At 38.6% G+C, this 23237-nt stretch overlaps 2 protein-coding genes across 3 annotated transcripts in view; one reads left to right on the top strand and one right to left on the bottom strand.

Annotated features, from left to right (window-relative positions):
* LOC146004033 (uncharacterized) overlaps positions 1–23237 on the top strand; it is a 77537-nt gene that overhangs the window by 2128 nt on the left and 52172 nt on the right. Inside the window, exon 1 of one of the 2 annotated variants that reach the window (XM_083142610.1) lies at positions 2734–3503. The exons of the other annotated variant lie outside the window; for it this stretch is intronic. Coding sequence (XP_082998736.1) covers positions 2909–3503 — 595 coding nt within the window. The 5' untranslated portion in view covers positions 2734–2908. Of the gene's footprint in view, positions 1–2733; positions 3504–23237 lie in introns of those variants that run through there. 2 annotated transcript variants of the gene reach the window in all.
* Positions 1–23237, bottom strand: part of LOC146004032 (uncharacterized) — a 64021-nt gene that overhangs the window by 16973 nt on the left and 23811 nt on the right. The gene's annotated exons all lie outside the window — the stretch shown is intronic.

Below are 23237 nucleotides of genomic sequence, written 5' to 3'. Positions count from 1 at the left end.
CACTAAAAATGATCTTTGTCAGAAAGGTTTCATCGTCCTCCATTAAAGTGTTGATAGTCTCGCAAAACTGACGTCGCTTTACCTTGTCTTGTGGATATAACTTTTGAACCAATTGCAGCCGGTACGGGTGAAAACGCAAACGCTTCCGTAAAAATCTTGCTTACGGTAGTATGTGGCACCTGCTGACTTGACGTGTTGATTTTCTGGGACTGCGTACAAAGGCTTCTCGCACACGCTCCACAATTTCCTCAGAGATGGACGGTCGGCCAGAATGTTCTTTTCTTTGATCACAAACGCATCCTCTCTCAACAAATGTTTTATGCCACTGCAGAATGGATTTGTATGTAGGTGGATCAACATTAAACTTCCGTTTAAATGCACGCTGCACTCTCACAACACTGCTTGTTTTAGCAAATTCTAACACGCACCAGCTTCTTTGCTGCGGAGTGAACACCATTTTCGATGTTACTGACCTGTAGCTACCGAATTCACAACTAGCGATTCTGAAAAGAAAGATATTAAAATATTTTGAGTTAACTGAGCTTTGGATATCAATTTTATCAAAATATTCAAGTAACTATTAATTTTATGACATCTTGAAACCAGGGAGTATTTTTGTGCTCACGCTGTATTTACAGTTGAAGTCTATGTCTTTACTTGTATACAGAAGTTCAAGAGATCGCAATAACGAATATCTTGCAAAGAGCCTGCAACTTGCTCTGGTTGAAGGCATAAAATAAATAATAGGTAGGCGGATATCAAATCAAGTTAAAGATTTTTGTTCAAATAGCTACTGCTTTTACTGTTTATATACTTCAAGAGTAAACTTTATTGATAATTTGCGAATATCAAAAAGTTGAACATGTCATGTCTTCGGAGATAGTGCAGGTTAGGAAAAGTATAATACTCTTTATAGAAATAGATATGTCTTGCCGTAGTGATAACTGTATTGAAAGTACTTGCATGAATGTGCAACAGTTGGCAGAAGAGTAGTTTTTTGATTCGACATGAGCTTTGTGCAGTTGGTGAACCAAATTTAATAATACACCCTTGGTGACAATGAAGTTCGACCAGAAAGGAATACGTGATTAAATGCACAGAGGCATAGGCGGTGGAATGGGTGACCCGCAGAAGTGACGCATGTGTGTAAGAGGAGGCATGTGAGCAGGCAAGAATCGTGATCCCAGCATGTTGCACCCAAGGTCACGTAAAGAACGAAAACGGGGAACTATACGCGTGACATTGAACTTCGACCAGGCATCAGACCCATACGGAATATTCCAGATAGTGGCACATTCGACGGAAGCATGACGTCACGGACACGATAAGGGAGTCCGCCGTATATAAGCACGTGCTGTGCACCAACGAATGGCAGTGCATCATCACCATGGTGAGGGCCAAACCTATTGACAACACCGTGAGGGGAAGAGTGGTGGAGTTGCAACGGGATGGACTCAGTGAACGGGGAATAGGGCGTCAATTGAACTTACTCAAGTCAACCGTCCACTGCATCATCAAACACCACCAAAATACGGGTACTACAGAACCAGGTAAGGCCCCCGGTCGAAAACGCCTGCTGAGCGTGCGTGACCTACGGATATTTAGGTACTATATCCAGACCAACAATCGTGTTTCTGTGGCCGAATTACGACTGTGGACTCGAGAACGCTTTCACATTGAAGTGTCAACCAGAACCATTCGCCGTTACCTACAGCGATGCGGTTACCGAGTGTACAAGGCGAAACGTAAACCCTTCCTTTCCATGTTGAACAAAGGCAATCGACTACGGTGGGCACGAATGTACCGGGGATGGACATTTCGGCAGTGGAACAGGGTTTTGTGGACGGACGAATCCATTTTCAATGTTGTGTACGGGAAAATACGGAAAACAGTCATTTGTCGGAAGGAGGAACAGAATGAAGCAAAATTTTATGCACGTCGGGTACAGAAACCTGCGTCAGTGATGGTATGGAGATGCATGACGGCATCTGGGGTTGTCCCACTACACGTCTGTGAGGGCATTGTGAATGCACACGCCTATGCACGCATACTGGAGCGGCATCTTCCCACAGTGCGAAGGCACCTGTTCCACAGGCGGCGTCTCATCTTTCAACACGACAATGCCAGGCCTCATACAGCTCGGCTGACAAGAGAATGGTTGACTCGCCATCACGTGCGAACTCTGCCATGGCCACCATCGAGTCCCGACCTCTCGCCCATTGAGAATGTGTGGCGTGTTCTTAAGCGACGTGTGCAACAGAGGGGACCCACGACAGTGGCTGCTCTTATCGCCTGCCGCAGGAGGAATGGCACCGCATCGATGTGGAATACCTTGAACGACTCGTCCGCAGCATGCCCCGACGCATTGCCACAGTTATTCGCCGACGGGGCGGCGTCACACCATGGTAAACAGGATCCCCTCTAACAGTGGTCGAAGTTCAATGTCACGTGTAGATGGACAAAAATGTTTTATTTTGTGTGGACACCATATATTGCTGCGTTGCAGCGGAAATTTATGTTTTCCTTTGTTCCATGTAGCCTGCTGAATAAAATATGTTCAGCATATGCATGTGTTCTCCTTCTTTCACAACGCACTCCTAAATTTGTGACTGGTCGAACTTCATTGTCACTAAGGTTGTAGAATTGATTTCGTTTTCCACTCACTCTCGCCTAACATTGTTGCAACAGTCGGGCCTTCATTGCGATGAATTGCTAGGTTACAGAAAGCACTAAACGAAAGCATCTAGTTCGACGAAGAGAGAATTGCTTTAAGTTTGGTTCTGTATTAAGTCGACGATTACTTTCACGAGCATTTTAAGCTGAGAAAACAGGTGGAAATATAAGAAAAAGGTGTTTAAGTAATTATTTTCAAAGTCACGTTCAAGTTTCGTGTAAAAGCTGAGTTGCGATGGATCATTCAGAAGCTTTGGACACTTCAAGTTACGGTGACGTGGAGGATGCACACCCTGTGAGGGCGCGTTCGGTGAGGTACTCCTTTTCAAGTGCCTATAGAAGCTCGGAGGGCAGCGTAAAGGGGTTGAAGGACATCGAAAAGGAGAAGATGGATCGATACAACTTGTCCTCCTTGGCCAACACACGTCCGAGCGGAGACTTTCTCAGTTACCTCTCCGCCAAACGCTTACAAAGGAAGCCCGATCTGTGGCTCATGGGAGCGAGAAAATCGACGGCGGAGGTCGAATCGTCTTCCGATAGCTCGATGTCTCTGCCGGACTGGTTCAAAGACGAGTCGTTGGAGGTGTTCCTTCAAATTCATGGAGTCGGACAGTACAAGGCATGGCTGAAGCTAGCTCAGGCTCCTCCCTGGACGGAAACGGGTTCTGCAACTTCGTACGGTCTGCTCGACAAGAGGGTGAAGGCGACGAAGGTGAAGCACCAGCAGCCGCTGAGAAGAGGCGAGATTGTTTACTGGTCTGGCAGTTCTTATGATGGAGAGTGGTGCGTTAATTACATGCACGGAACGGGAACTTTCACTTTGCCTCACGGTAAGTAAAAATATAGTCCCTCAAGTAGAGAAATGAAATTTCTAACGCATGACAATTTGTGGAAATGTTCACCGACACGTATCAGTTCTTCTTCCGAAATTGTTTCCATTTCTCTCCTGATCTTTTCATTCAATTCTTCTAATGTATAGCTTCAGGTTTAAAAAGTTTGTTAACTCGCCAACTTAGACGTCATAGAAATGTCTGTTTCTTGTGCAAGGTGCCGGGCGATTTTCTTAGGAGTATGTTCCAATCGTGCTCCAACGTCGTCTAGTTTCTCCTCAATAATCACACGCAGTTTAACCCTTCGCTTCTTATCAAAAACAGACCCTGTTTCCGTAAACTTATTCACAAGTTTTCGAACATTGTCTCTTTGTGGAACAGGAACATCTGGAAATGCTGCTGTACAACATCTTCTAAATTCGCTACAAGAATTCGTAATGACGTGAGAGTAGTTATTTTAAATTGTACGGATAGCGTGACATTATTAGACTGTAGATAAGCAGCAGTAATACGTAAAATGAAACAAAACAATGTAAAACACTTGTTAACACCGTAATACTTCACAAACACGTGCAAATTGGATACCAGCTATCAGGATACCGAAGCACCGACCTGTCTAGTGCCAGGGTGTTATAACTGTGGGTCTAAATGCCGGTAGACGCGCTCGTACTGCACGGCGCGCTAGCCGACACTGCGCGGGCGACTTCACGATGAAAAGTACTGTAATTGTTGTTCTTGCCACGATAGTCAAAATATTCGGAGCAAACCTAATTCCCACATGGTGACAGAAGGTCGTAACTGAGGTTTAGGTGTGAGGTAAGATGTGTGCTCTCCTTTCAAAGTTATATCCAACTTTTTCACTTTCATGATTCAAATAACAGTTGTCTATATAATATATATAAACTGGAGGAAAAGGTTCTGATTTCTATTGCAAATTTTGCGCTGATTTCAAATCTGTATTTAGATTTCCTCTGTCAGGGATAGTTTACGAGCAATCGTGATTTTACTTTTTTATAATATTCTTGCAATTTTAAGGTGAATATTGAGTGAACTCATGCCATAATTTAATCAATCATCCTTTCTTCATACCTAGTATATTATGTTGAAAATTTATAAATGTGATATGCGACACACTGTATGCGCAAACAGAATTGTTATATTATGCGTACTTATTTACACAAAGATAACAAAATTATCTCATATTACGTTGCATATAATATTATATCCATGCTATTTTTTCTTTGTCTGTTAGACATGCTTCAAACTCTGGGTTTGCTGATGTTCTCTAATTTGAAGTCCCACAAAAGGTATTCCTTTCCCTTTGTTGGTGAAGACGAGGCAATTTGTTTGAAGGACACTTAAATCCTCTTACCGTTGTGTCCATAGCTTTACAAGGCCTAGCTTCGTGTGAAGAGGGGAAAGAGGAATGCGGTACATTTTTTCTCCCACTTGCCAATATCGTTTAGGCCAATTATTTTTGTGTAGTGGTACTTTATACCACTCACAGAGGAAGCAGGTATATTTTGTGTAGCCATGCTGCATCCCCAATATCGTTGGAAATATTTTCAAGTAGCCAAATCTTCTACTTATGCTCATTATATTTAATGGATTTCTTCTAATATATCATAGAAACCTATGAGATATTAGAAGAACGTATGAGCTTATATTAAACAACTGACGTCGTTGCAGTCAGTCAGTTAGTGGTCAGTTTCAAAATAGGCAATACAAACATTTACACTTTGCCTAAATTTAATAACGATTGTGCTTGGGTGGAGAAGATTATATTCACGTAACATGAAGTCCAGAAGTTTTCAGTGTGTGACACTGGTCTTACTGCAGAAGGCACGTAGATTTCCTTTTTGTAGAACCCTGTGTATTCGTCAAACAAAAATAACAATCGTTGACAAGATATTTTGGTTCTTTCCATACTATGGATGCAAACAACATCGCATCTTTACCTTTCCATCAATTAATCAAATTAACATAACATGCTGCACAACAGACATGCGGTGCCCACTCCGTATCCTGGTTTCCGATGTAATGTTTCTAGGACTTCTTTATGATATTTTGAATCCTTTGCAAAGGCTAACTCTCTACGGTTGTAGCAGAAGCTATCTGGGTGATTTCGACAGCCAAGGTACACAACTTAAACACAAGCTGTAACACAATGCTTAGTATTTTGACAATAACTTGCAGGTACATACATCATGTAGCTTCGTAATAGAACTGCCAAGATCTGAAAGAGAAGCTCAGAAGCAGATGTTGCCAACTGCTTGACTGACAATTCCCTGCATTTATTATGAACTGTAAATGTGAGGCTTTATGTCCATATAACTAGAAAACTGTGCCTGATGGCAAAATTCTAATTACGGATTAGAAATTCCCATATGGAAGTGCTTTAGAAAAACTTATTTTCTCATAAAAAATAACCTTTGTAGAACAGTGCAATTAATCAATATTGTTATATCTTTCAAAATTTATCAAACGCTTTCACAAATAGACAGTTCTTGATAAGATAGTGTCACATTTCATTGTATAAAGAAGAAACTGAACACTCTACTGATATATCATCCTGATGAGAGTGTGGATTAAGATGATCTGTTTTAAAGAGTCACGATTATCGTTCATGTTCATGCGCTACCTTTGCAATACTGATATTCGGGATGTCAATACGGTGTATTCGAAAATGATATTCCTGAGGTTAACGAAATGATTTACCGAGAACATTTTTGTAGGTCCTTTTATATTATCAACTTATGTATAGGTATTTATGACCATCGGAAATATATTATGTGAATTGTTTTTCTTTCATCCTTTGAGATGGAATGACTATCTGTTGTTAGATTCATCATTAAGCAGGGAATGAATATATTACAAAAATGTTTGCAATGATACAGAATTATTTTAGCACAGTCAAGAAAGTGCATGATGTTATTGAATACCTATATACGTAAACCGAACGTTAGTTGGAATTGACACATATAATTTAAAAAAATAGGTTTTTGTTTTTCTTTAACGTGTCTTCTCTGAAGACCTCTATTTGTAGTCAGATCGAAATATCTCAATTTCTAATTCATAGCAAAAGGTGGAGTCAAGTATCTCACATTTACTGAGTCTTTTTAAGAGTCGAACAATATTCTAAGGATATATTAGAGTTACGCCCCTCTCGTTCTCACACGACGATATGAGAGCTACTGTTTGTCTAGATCCTTATGCTTTATTGGCAAGTGAATCAGTATTTATGTCTGCATCCTTAAAAGATGAGATAGGATTCGCATGCAATTATATTGTATTTTTCCTTATTCTAAATTAGTGGAGTCATTAGACATTTTTTTTCGAAATAAAGGAACTAATTTAGCTATAGGAAACTAAAATTTGGTAAACATCTTTATAACATTAATAACAACGTACCAAAAGTCCCTGGAGATCACCCGCACTCTTTCAATATGGCGTACAAATTCAAGTTTTCACGAAATAAAGGAACCAATTCATAACAAGCTGAAATTTGGTACAAAGGTTCTTTATGAAATTAATATCGAAATTCCCCAGCGATCACCCTACCGCTAAGTACACCATAGTGAAAAATAGCGGACAAATTCAAGTTGAATGTTTTGATTTATGAACTTGCATCTTAAGTTTGCGAAAGTTCCAGCCAGAATGTGCTTCGTCTTTCGGTTTCCCCGGTCACCGGACCACAATAACTTCCTGTAGGTTTTCATCAAAGACAATGCTTAAGTTCCTCAACTTCCACAGACACTTACAGACTTGTGAAGGTACATCGACACCGCCGTTGAAAACATCATACAAAATATGCTTGAGAAGGTTTCGCGAGAATGGTAGTACCTACCCCTGGACATCTGTTGTGTCACGCGATGGTCGAATATCGATTTCATTTATGGTCTGTGTGAGACTTCCAATATTTCTCTTTGAAATGGTGGTATTATCATGTATTTCTGTGAAAATTTGGTCTTACAAAATAGACAATAATTTGTGCGTGCCGTTTTTATTTATAAACATTTCTACATAAGACGTTTTTATATAAAATTCAATTCATTTTAGGGCCTCTCCCATGGCGCAGTAGTATTGTCGTCGCCGTGTAATCAAGGGGTTTCGGGTTCGATACCCGGTGGAGGCACATATTTCTTCGGATCCCACTTTAAACTGTAGGTCCAGTCCCGATTACCCTTTCTGTGCGTAAAGTGGACTTAAAACACCAACTGAATCAATACACTCTAGCAGTGATAGGCTAGTTACATTCTTTTCTGTAAAATCCAAATTTTCATCTTAATTTAACTCGTAACGACATAACGGGACAAATTAGTTGTTCGTCGAAGTACCGACCAAATAAACTGGACATTTTCTTGGCTGCATACTTATTAGCCATAAATTTAAGAATTTTTCTATTCATTACGCATGTATATATATATATATATATATATATATATATATATATATATATATATATATATATATATATATATATATATATATCGACATGCGTAATGAATAGAAAAATTCTTAAATATATATAACTTCAACATAAAAATTAGGTGCCTCATTTCAAGTGTGACAATATAATCAATCTTCTATTGTAAAATTCGTCCATCACAGGAAACTTAAGGAAAAGAAATCAGTATGGAGGGATGTAATATATCTCAATGTACGTAGTAACTTCTTGTGTACATCGGGAACAAACCAAATCTTAGGGATGAACTTACGCATTCATTTTATTAATTAGCTTATTTACAAAACTCGTTCATTATTTCTCATTTTTCATTTGGAAGAACATATGTTTAAGAAAGAAGAAAAGAATAGTTTTCAGTTATGAGAATAGCTGCGGACAACATATTAACATACCTATCAAATGTTAAATATAAAAACAATACCAACAAATAACTCTAATTTATCAACCACGCAGTACAAATATATTGAAGCTAAAATTACATCTGACATCAAACAAATTCTCAATGTGCGCCAGCACACGAAACGTACCAACTTTCAAATAACCTAATTTTCATGTATTACATCATAAACAGGTCAGTAAACAATCGAATCTTTCCAATATATGTTTAGTTATCTATAAAGTCATAGTTAGTGTTTTACATACACACACACACACACACACACACACACATATACATACATACATACACACACACACACACACATATATATATATATATATATATATATATATATATATATATATATATAAAATTTAATAAACATTCAGCCTCATTAAGAAGAAGACTAAATAAAAATACAACTCCAATTTACTCTTTGAATAAATTATGAACCTGAAAAGAGATGTCTTGTCCCATTTCGATTTTCTAGTTAAAACGGAGACATAATATCCCAAATATCGGTCTCTTTCGACACACTGACCGGTCTTCGTGTCGGAGTAATTAACATAGCGCGCTACAACGCTAGAGGTCCCGGGTTCGAATAGCGGTCTAGGTATGGTTGTTCTTTGTGAGTATCCCTTCTTTAATTTCCTCACATCACTTATTCTCATCTTCGAGATTAGTCGAAAGTGAACCAAATCAAATAGAATTAAATTAAATCTTTCAACACTTTGGTATATTTTGAACAAGATACATAAACCATAATAACTTTACCGTGATTCTTCTTCAGACGTACCAAACGAATGTCTACTTGATTATGTATAGACATTTCCAACCGACGATTATGATCCTGTGGTGTGTGGTTATATATATTCAGCATAAAATAGGTTTTCATAAGGTAGTAGTGTTCGATATGGGAATTCCTCGCTGTGGTTTTTCGAGCATGGGGCTCGATGTATACATTTTCATTGGAGCAATGCAGTAAAGTACGCAAATTATCCCAGCTGGTGCAGTTATATGTTATGATAATTTTCTTAACTTCCCCATCCACTTCGAGCACTGGTCCGTAGTATTAAAACGAGGTAAAAACGTAGTATTAAAACTTCAAACAGAAACATTTCATTACGTTGTTTGAATTAATAATTTCTATTCACTGTGGAAGTTTGTGTGGTGACACCCTGTACACACATTTCGAGACTCGAGATTAGACAGAGACAGGCAGTCTGAACTCGTTTCGTCTTTCACCCTATCATCACTATAAATTTGTATTAGTCTGAAAAGTTCAATGCATGAGATAATGGAGCGAAGAGAAGAAGAAACTAAATTTGTTAATGCTGTTTAGTAAGTGCTTATAGTATTTCCAACATCGTTCGAAAGTCATATTTGGGTTAGAACTATAAATAAAAAAAAGAAAAAGTGATAATAAATAGGGCTAGAATTTTCATGACTTAACATATTGTCTTTTTGGCAAGGGTGATATGTTCCCTAAATATATAGAAATTCATATTATGAAGAAAAGATTTAAATGAAGGTGCTTTTCAAGGGCTTATTTTGACATATTTGGACATTTCTATGTGATAGCGCATATTTTGATAGATTTTCGGTCATATTCAGCATATTTGCGCCTTTTCAAGGAATATACACTATTTTTAAAGTGGATTCGTTCTTACTACTATGTTCACTCAAGCTGTTAAATTATTTACAATTATACGTCATTTATTTCATTTCCTAAAAATGGTGAAAACCAGTCAACTTTTCAAATAGAATGCAATACGAAAATGGACTTTGACCCAAAATTACCGTGACAAAATATTTGCTTATTGTTGCATTTCTTCGAAGTGTAGATTACTGTTTATTTTCTGCAAATTTATTGGAAACTATCTTCTTCCTCTATACCAATGCAATACAAATTTACTCACGATACTACAGAACTTGAGCGGAATGGCATTGTTTACTTTAAAAATGCTCCTCTTGTGTCAGCTGAAATAGAAAGAAGCTTTTCTCATTACAAAACTTTGCTGGCTGACAATTGGCAATCATTTTTATTTGAAAATTTACATAAAGTATTCATTATACATTGAAACTAAGGGCTCATAAAGTGAACTAAAATTAGTATGTGAAAATATCTTAGCATGTGTTTAAAATTGATGTTTGAAACAGCAACTTAAAAAAATATTGCATATCTTCTTAAAATGTTAGGTCATAAGAGCATTTTTCATTTTGCATATTTTCGCCTTTTTTTGGTCATAATAATAATAAATAATCTAGATCAAGGTACTACAGCAAGCTGTCACAAATTGATGCAACTTGAGCATGTGAACAAACCTAAAAACTGCCAAGTTGTCTTGTAACGGTCGATAATAAAAAGACTTTTCTATTCTATTCTATCGGCTTCACAGAATCTCAGGTAATCACCTTCGACAGGTTTTGACTCTTTTTGTTCCTCCCCTCTCAGAGGGCAGGAAGTGTCGCCCGCCGCAGGAGAGCATCGGAGCTTCCGAAACAATCTTGGCTCATAACTTGCAATGTGTTAATTCTGGTTAACATCGGAACCGTGTGAAAACTTATACCTACTTTATGCTCGGGTGCACACATACGCACGACGCAGAAAGATCAGGGATGCTAATTTGGAGCATTTTACACCAGATCTGGTATTTTGAGACGTGGGACTGATGTCAACGTTTTCTTATTTGTTATTCTGTTATTGTTATTATTTTTTGAAGACTCTCGTCGTTATATTCAATTTGTAATGAGTAGACGTCGGATTTTAGGTTTTCAACCTATGTTTTCCTTAGCAGGTAAATAAGAAATAACAAGTTACGTCAGCGTTTCATTACAAAACGAAACAACTGATGAACTTTTATGGTGCCTAAAATAACCTATTTTGCTTGTTAGAACCTATTTTAGGTTTATGCGCCTAAATCAGGCCTTTTTTTAGGTTTTACAGGATATTTATACCTCACAGAGGTATTTACTCGGTTTGGTAACGAAAATTTCAATGACTGGCGTGTTTGAAACACATTTTCCGTCGATTTTCCTCCTCACACAGCTTTGTTTTTCTTTCCTTCTTCGATAAAAATAAAAGCTAAACTGCGAAATGCGTCGGGGCATTTTTAAATATGTATAAATTCAAAGAGATTTGGATTAATAAAAGTTGCAACTTTTCACGTCTATGCAGAAAAATTCACGCAGAATTCCCGGAGCCAATAATTCACGGACAATTTCCAGAATTCAAGGAATTCCCAGTGTATAGCCACCCTGGCATTCTACAGCAAATCATAGATACTTGATTCATTCTTCAGATCAACAAGTAACTCTTGCTAACAACACAAATATAGGATTACAATAATTTGTGGATAATTTTGAAAATTTGGTTATTTGGTTGTTATTAAAATTTCTTACGGTTCTTTCGAAATTTTGTTTTTGAAGATATACTAAATCAGTATTTTTCAGGAATTTTGAAGCATTTTAAGTTCCTTTTGGAACCTACTTCAGGATTTTTCGTGCCTAATTTAAGATTTTTAGAACCTATTTTGGGATTTCTAGAGCCTATTTTATGAATCTAAAAGCACACTTTTTAGAATCTAAAAATCCGAGGTCTAGTAATGAGTAAAGATATAATTTTAAGGTGCAAAACTATGGTATGGAAAGGGAAAATAAAAGTTCTGAAAATGTTTTCAAAAGATGCAAAAAAAGGTGCTGAAAAAATGCCTTTATTGAATGCTCCCTTTTTCTGTGCCTTCTGTATATAATGCTCGCAGACCGCATAGAGAAATTTGGTTCTGCCGAATAGGTTTTGTTGAAGTCTGTGTTTTCTGTCGCGGGTTTTGCTACAGTATCTTTGGAACTATTGGGTCTGCAATTATTATATCATACTATATTATAGCTCTCGTTCTGCTCTACGATATGAGGCTATAGGATTTTATGTATCTGCTCAAGAAGAGTGAAAATCATTTATTTTTCTGTCCAATTTTTTAACAAAAGATGAAAGAAAAGAAGGAAAAAGTGCTGAAGCATCAAAGAGGGGTTAAAATATATTAATCTCACGAAAAGGTGCAAAAAGGTGCAACAAAGTGTGTCCATTATTCTTGGAATCATGTCCTAAAATACATGTCTCAAACGATCGTTCCCTAGTAAAGAGTTACAATAGCTTTACTGGGGAATTAAAAATGCTACATCAATCCAATGTAATTAATTTGTAACTACGTATTACAAATACACTGGAACGGGTATGATTAATATTCCATAATGACAACGATATATACTTAATATTACTTTTATAGAATTAGGTCGCCAGATCGATTCCACCTAACCCACCTCCCCCCCCCCCCTTCCCTACCTGTAGCTATGGCTTTCATCACAATTCCTCTGTACCACGGGAAGTTGTGAATACTTTCGGAACAATGAACACGTTTTGGAATTGACGAACGAACTATCCACGGCCCAAGATTCTTATAAAATAGACGTTTTGTTTGTCAGATGATGATGATGATGCTTTATGAAGGAAAATTACTATTTTATGCTATAATTCACTCTTTTATGATGTAGCGCTATTTCTGGTAATTTTCTCACTTTGCCTAGCTCTTTTCTGGTGATTTTTAAGCTGGAATCTAGCGTGTTTGTCCGCTGGCATTTGGCAACCCTGAGAAGGAAAGATACATGGAGGCCGAAAGAACTGGTGGTTGACGGGAAAAAAGGGAGCCGAGGCTCTGTGAACCATCACGGAGGCAATTTCTTTGAAGCTGATTGAAATCTGACAGGAGAAAAACTGGAAGAGACATTTTAAAAAAAGGCGTAAGGAAGTTATTATTAAGAATCTCAAAATAAGAGAGGGAAAAAACGTCTTCGTTGACCATAAAGTGTCCGTTAGGGAAGCAATATCGAACAGTTTGGTTTGGCAGACTTTGCACGGGTGACTGGTTGCCTGCTGGGCACGTTATAACCAATCCAGTGCGTTATGTAACCTTTGTCGTTGATGCTAACATCATGGCTGCTTTATACGGAAGGGGAGATCCTCAATGCAAAGGGAATTCTAGAAACCAGCGGTACCTTGGCAACCGTAGTCCTCTTCTTGCACTGGTCTTCACCTCCAACTCTGAAGGGAGGACCTAATTAATCGGTGCAAACAAATCCGTCCGTTATGGTCTCTCCGGTTGCTGAGAAACAGAACAATGGCCTTTGTTCGTTGTGGGAACAAAAACATTGCATTTAGTGCTGGATGCATTTGAACTGCACTGATAATCAGAAATGAATTCAAGGGATGGCCATCTTTAATAGTCTTCTATCTGCTTACTCTTGGTTCAGGCAATCATTAGCCTTGAGCAGATAATTCTCGACATTGTGCTATCACTGAACCTAAACTCCTAAGTGGGATCAGGAACATGGTGTGACATACCTCTACATGCAAGGACGTATTTAGGGGGTCCCGGACCCCCCTGAAAGACTTAACAAGTACTAAAATTAAATAATAATAATAATATACTTATTTAGAATTTCTTGTATAATCGATGGATATTTATCTCCACCGAACTTACTAGAAGGCAAGGAATTTGGGATCATACGGGTGTGAAGGACAGTATGAACAATTTATGCACACAAGTACTATTGATAATATTCATAAAATATTAATCATGAACTTTAGTTTTAGTCAATCGTATCAAACTTCTTTTTTGTTTTTTAACAAATATCCATTTCTTTATTTGACATTATTTTCCTTGCCAGGACAGTAGCTTTATACAATTTTTGCCAATCTTAACTACACGTAAGTTTCACGACACTCGGGGCCTCGTGAAGCGTATTTAACTCACGCGTCTCTTTACCTTCGGAGCCTCGTGGTGCACAGGCAACTCGCCGCTACTATGCGATAATATACATGCTACTTTAAGAGTGGCCCCGTGGACAAAATTTTGTAGATGGTTCGTGAAAATCTTATTTAGTGACGCTGTTTTGCTACAATTAATACAAAAAATTTAAAAAGCGTGGATGAATAGCTTTATTTTTCCCTTTAAATGTCACTTAAATCTGACAAATAAACAAAAAAACATTTTCAGTCATGAACAATTTTCAAGTTATTCCGATTGTACGTTTGGCCTTGAATTATTGCTCGAACAATATCGATAGAATACAGGCGTTATGTGTCAGGCAGTGGTTGTATAAACAGCTCCCGGATCACTGGATTGGTCGAAGAGGGCCCACTGAGTGGCCACCCCGTTCACCAGACCTTACGCCCCTTGACTTTTACCTTTGGGGCCATCTTAAAGCCATAGTGTATCAAGGGAAAATCACTGATCTCCGACATCTCCAGCACCGGATACAACAAGCATGTGACTCTGTCGACCCTGCAGTGTTATTGCGTGTCCATGAGGACTGGCTGGAACGTCGTACGTTATGTGTAGCTCATAACGGGCAACACATAGAGCACATCTTGTAGGATGCCAAATATGAACTTTAACTGTGAAAATATCCTCACCAAATAAAGTTAGAGGGAAAAGAACTGCATATTCTTATTTCTGAGAAAACTCACATGTAAAATGATATGCTACATGACCCACTTCCCATTTGAAAATCTGGATATAATTCCAATATGGCGGCTTTCAAGATGGCCGTCATGAAACACACTAGCCCATCTGGTGTGCCCTCACCCCCATTACCTATATCCGAAATTTCATCGCCCTCCGTCAAGTCGTTTTTAAATTAAAAGGGTGGTGCCGGACTTTTGCCTAACCCTGTAGTATACGGTAGAGTCATGTTACAAATACCAAAAGACTCAATGCTCAGGGAAAAAATCAATAATGAGAAAAAAAACGTTAATGCTAAAAAAAACAAGAAATATGCTGTCAACTAAGTATAACTTGGTTTGCTTTGAGTTGGTGCTTTAAGTCCACTTTGTGCACAGTAAGGCTAATCGGGACTGGACCTACAATATATAGTGGAATCCGAAACAGTATGTGCTTCTACCGGGTATCGAACCCGGGACCCCTAAGTATAACTCACGCGGCCTGCAGCCTAATTGATTCTAGTGTCCCGTGAGTTGCAAATGACTCAGTCATATGAAATAATTAAAAATTACAATTTTTCATCTAATTGTCAAGAAACATATTGCTTTCAACGTTTCTATTATATTCTTGTAATAAAACATCGTGGCCCCAGGGAGTTTTTTCCTTCTATTGTGGCAGTCGTGTCAAAAAGAAAGAAGGATTTTTTTTTTAAAAAAAAAAAAAAAAAAGGGAAAAGGCGCTGCCAGGAAAACAACAAACACCGTAGGTAGCGGTTTTTTGCAGCTGAAGGAACAACCGCAACAAACACAACCAAAATTAGCAGATCCTCCGACAATGGGCGTCCGACAAGCGCCTGCCAGCTGTTGCCGCTTTCAGCACCCACGCAGGCGCTCCGACTGCGAACAGGGTCACCGGGACTTCTTCCGCCGGCTGGACCCAAGGGATGACGTCACAGCATCCGGCTCCAGTGGGAAAGGTCATCGTCTCGTAACGGAGAAAATTATTTTCCTCCTTTCGTGGCTGCTTGCTTTATGAATGGGCCGTGACGTGTTGCGTGCGTCATATCAGTCAGGGGAGAAATCGCTTTCCAAGATTCACAAGAAGCCAATCGATGGACAATGACGTCACAATGGACAAAAAATTGCAGAAAGGACACAATAAAAAAATATATTGAGATATATATGAAGTGCGAAGAAAACTAACTTACGTTCGTTCACTGAATATTCTGAGTTTCTACAAAGCATTGATTTCGAAAAAAAGTTGAATATAAGTTAATTTGGGAGCTGCGATGCTCTAGTCGGCGTGAACCTCCCAGGCGGAGTGGTTAACACAGCAGCGCGTTACGACGCCAAGGGTCCCGGGTTCGAATCGCTTAAAACATGGATGTTTGTGTTTGTCTGTCCTGAATGAAAAAGATATATGAGAATAAATTATGTGAGTATGATGTATGAGTAATGCCACTTAAGGGTCTTCCTGTTTATTAAGAAAAAAGTCGGTAGGGTGTGTTACTGCCACGCGGGAGACCCGGGTTCCATTCCCGGGATGGGTGATCTAAGGTCGGAATGTTTTCGGTCTTGTACCTGTATAAAGCGGCTCCTGGGCTCACCCAGCCTCAAATCAATGAGTGCATGGGCGCAGCCTGGGGGGGGGGGGGTAAAGGCATCCGGAGCGTGCTGATGATCGCATCACCTCCAAAATGGCCGAGATCGAGAATGTGTATGGCTCTACCCCAACATCCCCTAAATGAGGCTTCAAGGCACAGTGCTATATATCCTTTTTTATAGGTATAATTAAACTTGATTAGTATAGTACAGAAAATCGTAAATAATAAAGCAAATTGAACTGGTTTAGAATTCGCATTGCAATCTCGTGCTCCTCAATCATAACAAAATATTACTTGTTTCTTGCAATGAAATCTCGAGCCAATTTTGTAAAGATATCTCAAAATTGTGGAATGAGTAAAGATGACAATGTATTCGTGGAGAATGACTTGGGGCTAGATGTGAGTAGCATTCTTTCATTAGAAGAACATAACATGGTTCCAGTGGAAGAAAGTTCCAGGCGACCTCTGTAATGAAGTGGTTAGCACAGCACGTTACGACACCAGGTGTTTTGGGTTCAAATCCCGGTCAGGGCTTGGGCGTTATTTGTGAGTGTCGTTTCATCAATTTCAAAACATCATCACCTCGCTCTATACCCTCATCTCCTCGATTAGTCAAAAATGGCAGAAAAACGAAGTAAAATAAACGAAATCAATCAAAATCAATAAGTGTTTCCTAATGAAAAATATATTCTAAGCAAGAACTCAGTGACGTGTAAAATTGTACCAAGGAATTTAATAAATAAATGAATGATCATGAATGATTCTTTTGTTTCGGACCTTGAATCAAACTCGGTTCCTTGCTTATAAAAGTTCCACAAGTTCAAACATGTTCCAAAACACCATTAATACACAAACATACATAATGCTGTTTAACATGAGGCTTGAGATATGCAGGATTTACTTAACGTTCACGAAGCTGTAAATTCTATATCAAGTTGATTTTGGAATTTTGTTGAAAGTGACGTTCACATGTCAGAATCTTTGAAGCGTCATGCTTCACTGATTTGTTTCTAACCTTCGAATCTTCAAGACACCTTTTGCAGTGAAGTGACAAATAGGACATAAATAACAACACTTGTAAGATCATGGACTTTTATTTATGGAAGTCGTGTTAATTTATGCAAGTGATTGTATTAATTAATATGTTCTCGCCATTTTCTCATACTTTTCTTTGTCAGGATCTTCGTACCGGTAAAAGTGCACTTTATGACTAAAAAAAATATTAGCTTCCTCCATGCAGATCTTAAATAGCTCTTTATTCATGTCGAATGAATTTAAATTTCTACTATTTTTATGTCTTCTTTGGATGTCTCAGAGACTAGCTACGTCCACTGTTGGAATTTATGGTTATAACGTGTACACAATCATATTTTATAATAATAGGCAAAAGAACAGAATAAAGTACAACTTGTTTACTTTAGGTGCCAAATATATACAAGCAACTACGTTAATAAAGACGTTACATACATACGTATTTCGATTTCGAACTTTTAAAAAAATTCAGAACTGTTGCATACTTATCATATTGAACCTAAAAGGAAAACAACATGTAACTTTCTTGGCTAAACATCAACAACAGAAGAAAATACAAAACACTCACCTTGATGCACAAAATTCTTAAGAACGGCCCACCAAAATACTTACTCGATAAGATCTGTTCTCGTAGAACATCGACCGAACATGATATCCGCAAGAGACACAATCTAAAAATCCCTAAATAATAAAACCGCCGCATATAACAAGTCCTTCATTGTTACAGGGATTTGGAACTGGAACAAACTGCCTGCACCATTACCTAATATTATTTGCCATCAAAGTTTTAAGAAAAAACTAAACAACTAAATTAACCTACATATCTTAATAATTGCACCGGCACTTAGACATCATATAATGCATACCTATCCCCCCTCCACACAATGCTCTTACTATTGATGACTTATTACTTATCTTTACTCCACAGTATACATACTAATCAATTCAATGTATTATTTTATCTTTGTATAATCTTTATGTTGTCTTTATTCTATTATCATGAACATTATTATGTTTTTCTCTTTCTTTGTATTTATTCATTTATTTTATCTTTGACAGGGGTTGGTTTTAAGAACAGCCCTTGAGGCCGAAAAACGCCTGCTTAAATAAAGACCATTCAATTCTATTCTATCCTATTCTATACCCGGTGGAAGTAAAGAGTGTTTCGAATTCCACTTTAAATTGTAGGTGCAAACCCGATTGTATTATCTGTGCATAAAATTAAAATAACTCAAACATTGCATGCATAATTAATGATCAATGATTAATTGAAAGCGGATTATGTGAATGTACATTTGTTTCATTATTACTAATAATATTACGCTTTGTATTTAATTTTGTAGTCCTGATAAGATAATCATTGTTCACACGGTGATGCTGCTGTACCTCTGAATTCCATTTCACCGTTCTTCGTCCAGTTGGAGGCATAGATTGAAATCAGCGCTCAGAGAACAATGCATATATGGCCTGGCCTATATCCGTGCCAGGAAAAATGTATATTGTAAACGCGACCCGGTACAAATATCCAACTTTAATTACACGGAACCGTTAAGATGATTATTTTTTCCTTTCCCACATGTTGCACTTCGATTTTATCTTAAGCTATTCCATTTGTTCTTCCTTTATGTTACCGAAGATGTAATTGCCGTTTGATGAAGCTAAATATGACATTCACTCATACAATGTGCTTATGACATGTAGGTTAAATCAATAAATTAATTCCACAAAAATCTACATAACAAACAGAAGTAAATTAAATATATCACAGTTACCGTTATACACAAAGTAATGTACAAAAGAAAAACTGAATTATTTGAATTAACAAGAAGTTCCATTAAGTTTTTTTTCGTAACTACAGACAAAATATTTCTGAGCGTTTACTAAATTTTGGTAATTTTAACCAAATTATGCCTTTAAATATGAACAAATGCTAAATGAATTTGGTTCCGGGGAACGATCATTTATTTGCACCAATTTTAAACAAATGTCTGGTTGCAAGACACAATTTTCTGATAATTCTGTGTGTATATTTTCCATTGATAGGCCAATCTCCTTGAATACAGTTCCATTCTTGTTACCACACACACACACACACACACACACACACACACACACACACACACACATATATATATATATATATATATATATATATATATACAACCAAACGGGATGTATGAATTCAATATTCGTCAGCCCGAAACAGGGGTGCCCATCCCCCAAATTCGTTCATCATAATCCTACAAAAATTATTTTCATAAATATTTAGTAACTAATTTGAATGTGAATGCCTGTCAATTGGTCGACAGTTACTATTTTTTTTTAAATGTTTTAAAATTTCGACACTCACAAAGCTAGCACGTTGATTGATGATTGGTTAGATACTTAATTTGAAATGTAAGAAAATAAATTATGTATGAACAGTGTTTGTGGATGAGGAATAAATTTTCTGTACCAATCTAAGACTTAACATTGATATCCAATATCTGGATATTCTATCTCAAGATCCCCCTCCCCCAATTTAATGCTCAATTCCCTCATACTAGAATTCCTGTGATAATCTAAGACAACATTGATATTCAAGAGTTTAGTGTCCCCCCTCCCAAATTTTAATGCTGAATCTTCCCACAAAAATTCACCCGACAATTTAAGACTTAATATGTAAAAGCTGAATATTGCCCTTCTCCCCTCCCCTAAATAATTCCCGCCCATTAGGAGTATATTAGCAGCATTCGAAGTGATTCTTAAATGTTTTCCAAGTTTACCTTCTGTCCAATTCTATGTTGTTTATCCAGTCAAATTTCCATCACTAGAAAAAAAAACCGCAAACCCGCTTGTGGGCACCCCTGGCCTGAGAGGAGAAAAGTAACTATATATATTTTCTACATTAGTTTGAATGTGCAACTTTCGAACGTACCACAACTTTTCATGGAAGAAAACAGCTTATTTCATGGGCTTCAAAATAGAACCACCATTTGCTGCTACAATTACAGTTCTTGATATTACAAAAAGATAGATACCGTCTGAAGATTATTTACAGCATTGCACTGATGCTACAGCAAATGCAAACAACTAAATTGAAGACATTAATGTAATTAGCAAGAAAAATTTGTCGTCAACCTGAGCGGCGAAACAGTTGGCCTTCACACTACAAAGCCTACGTTGGAACCCCGGTCAAGGCATTGTGTTTGTCCCATAATCCATTTCTCTGTTCATCATTCTAATAATGTAGCGCCTTTATAGTCCACAGCTTCTTCACAGAAAGAAATGCAAAAGGGCATTTTTATGCATATTAAATCCGGACCTGCCGAGAAGGTGATTTGAAGCTTTTAATGAAGTCACTACTTAGAACTCCCGCTGACATAACCGTACGAGGGCTACAAAATTTGCATGTATTAATAGAAGTTTTTCATCGATTTTTCACATATTCGAAGCAAAGAAACAAAACAAATATGGAATTCAAATTACCGTGTTGCTCACGAGACGAGACGAGACGAGACTTTGGTCTGTCTCGTCTCGTCTCGTGAAAATGCTGTCTCGTCTCGAAAATATTCGTTTGTCCCGTCTCGTGTCTCGTCTCAAAGGTTCTGTCTCGTCTCGCCTCGTCCCGTCTCGTTTTGTCTCGTCTCGTCTCGTGAAAGTAATGCAGGATATTCTGCCAACAAAAGTTGTAACTGGGAGACATCACAAATATTATTCTCGAAAATTGGTTAAACCTGTAATCACTTTGCTCACTGTAGCTATAGTGAGAATAAATATGATTCCTTAATCATAAGAACATGAGTATATCAAATAAAGTTTGTTGATTCAATAGCTAGACAGTGTATAGAATCTGCCTTGCTTTTCTGGCTCCCATCCACTCTTCATCCATCGTACATGTAAGGAGCTTTCAGACAGAAGGAACACGCGACAGGCGAAAAGCCATACGGGGGTTTACACTGAAGTGACAAGCGACAGGATCCCCTTCCGTTCCGTCTATGATAAAAGTATTCACCGCACGGGGAGTGTCAACAGATCGAGGCGATTCTACGCTCGATATTAAGAAAACGACCCAATTTGAGCGACACGCAAGCGACAAGAGATACGTGGTGCTTCGGTTCGGAAGGTTACGTTTACTGAGGGTTCGTATCCAAGCGAAACATGTTGCTTGTCGCTTCTCTCCTGTGACTTGTTCAATGTGACAAGCGACACGGAAGTATCACACTGAAGCAACGAACGAAAGGGACACTTCAGTTTATAAGCAAGCATTCATAACAACCCTCGCGACTATACTGTCTATACGGTATCCAGAAAACGGCCTAAGCAGAACAACAAGCAAGCGACAAGCGAGACGTGCAGCTTCGGTTCGAAGAGTTTGCTGTGAGCAAGATTTCTTCACACCAAAGTTACAGGCGACAAGCGACACGAGTCGCTTGGAAGCGAACTTTCAGTAGTCAATGCAACCTTTCGAACAGAAGACACACGAAAAGCTGCACGTGTCTCTTGTAGCCTCGGTCCGTTGTTCACGGATGCGGGGTGAATGTTTTCCTTCAGACTGAAGAGGATTGTGTCGCTTGGGTGTGAATTGTACGTGTCGCTTGTCGCTTCGGTGTGAAATTTCCACAAGATATCTTTCAGGTTGAAGCGACAAGCGACACAAGGTTTTCACACCAAAGCTAGAAGCGACACGCTCCTTTAGGGAGATTTCAGACTGGAGCGACAAGCGACACGCGACACATGTTGCTTTGGAACGAGCCAATCAACAGCAACGTTTCACAGCGTAGGAGCATGGCAGGCCGCACAAACCTGCGTTCGATTGGTGAAATCCTGAAGCGACACGTGTTACGGGTCGCGTGTCGCTTCGATGTGAAATCTCCCTTAGTCTATAAGCAAGCTTTCACTGTGAATTCACTACCAACAGACAGAGGCGACACAATGCAAGCTATTAAAAAATGGCCCAGTCCGAACGACAGGCAAGCGACAAAGCAACACATGCCGCTTGCCGGTCTAGTCGCTTCCGTTCGGAAGGTTGCATTTATTACTGTGGGTTCATTTCCAAGCGACACTTGTTGCTGTCGCATGTCGCTTATTACTCCTATGACTTCAAGCAATTTTATGTTCGTTATGTCAAAGCAGAGTATCTAATTGCACAAGGTTTTTAGACCCGCGGTGGTGTAGTTGTTAGGGTGTCTGACTGCCAGGCGGGAGACCCGGGTTCGAATCCTGGAGTGGGTGAATAAAGGTCGGAATTATTCCGCATTATCCCCGCATAAATCAGCTCCGGGGCTCAACAGCCTCATGGGGGCAATCCTGGAGGGCAAAAGCGGCCGGAGTGTGATGTTGATCACTTCGCCTCCAAAATAACCTTTCCTCCACATCCCGTAAATGTGCCTTCATGGCACTTTGTTATATGCAATTGGAACGTTACCTTTACCTAGGATTTTTGTGCGAAATCTTTGAAGTTTGCAACCAGCACTCGAGGCTGCTGTGAATTTTGAGAAGAGGGTCGCAAATGAAAGAAGGGTCTGTTTGGGCGAGAAATTTTATGACGATTGTCGCCAGTATGGCTGGAACAGGGCCGTAGTAAACAATGGCAGTGACTACCTACGGATCGTTTTGCGCAAGGATGAATGGAAGAGAGCTCTTGGGGTAGCAGATAGTTGCCAGATTTAAGGTATTCTGAGGAAATTTCAGTAGGAAGATACAGGGACACGAGGCTAAAGTCTGGGCAAATTCGTTACGGACAACGTGTGACGAATTAGGATTTTTCGAGGGGGAA

This window comes from Lepisma saccharinum, chromosome 21 (genome assembly GCF_977018435.1).
Source record: "Lepisma saccharinum chromosome 21, izLepSacc3.1, whole genome shotgun sequence".
NCBI classification, from domain to species: Eukaryota; Metazoa; Arthropoda; class Insecta; order Zygentoma; family Lepismatidae; genus Lepisma; species Lepisma saccharinum.
The sequence above is the reverse complement of the archived record's forward strand: the minus strand, read 5'-3'. Positions and strand labels throughout refer to the sequence as shown.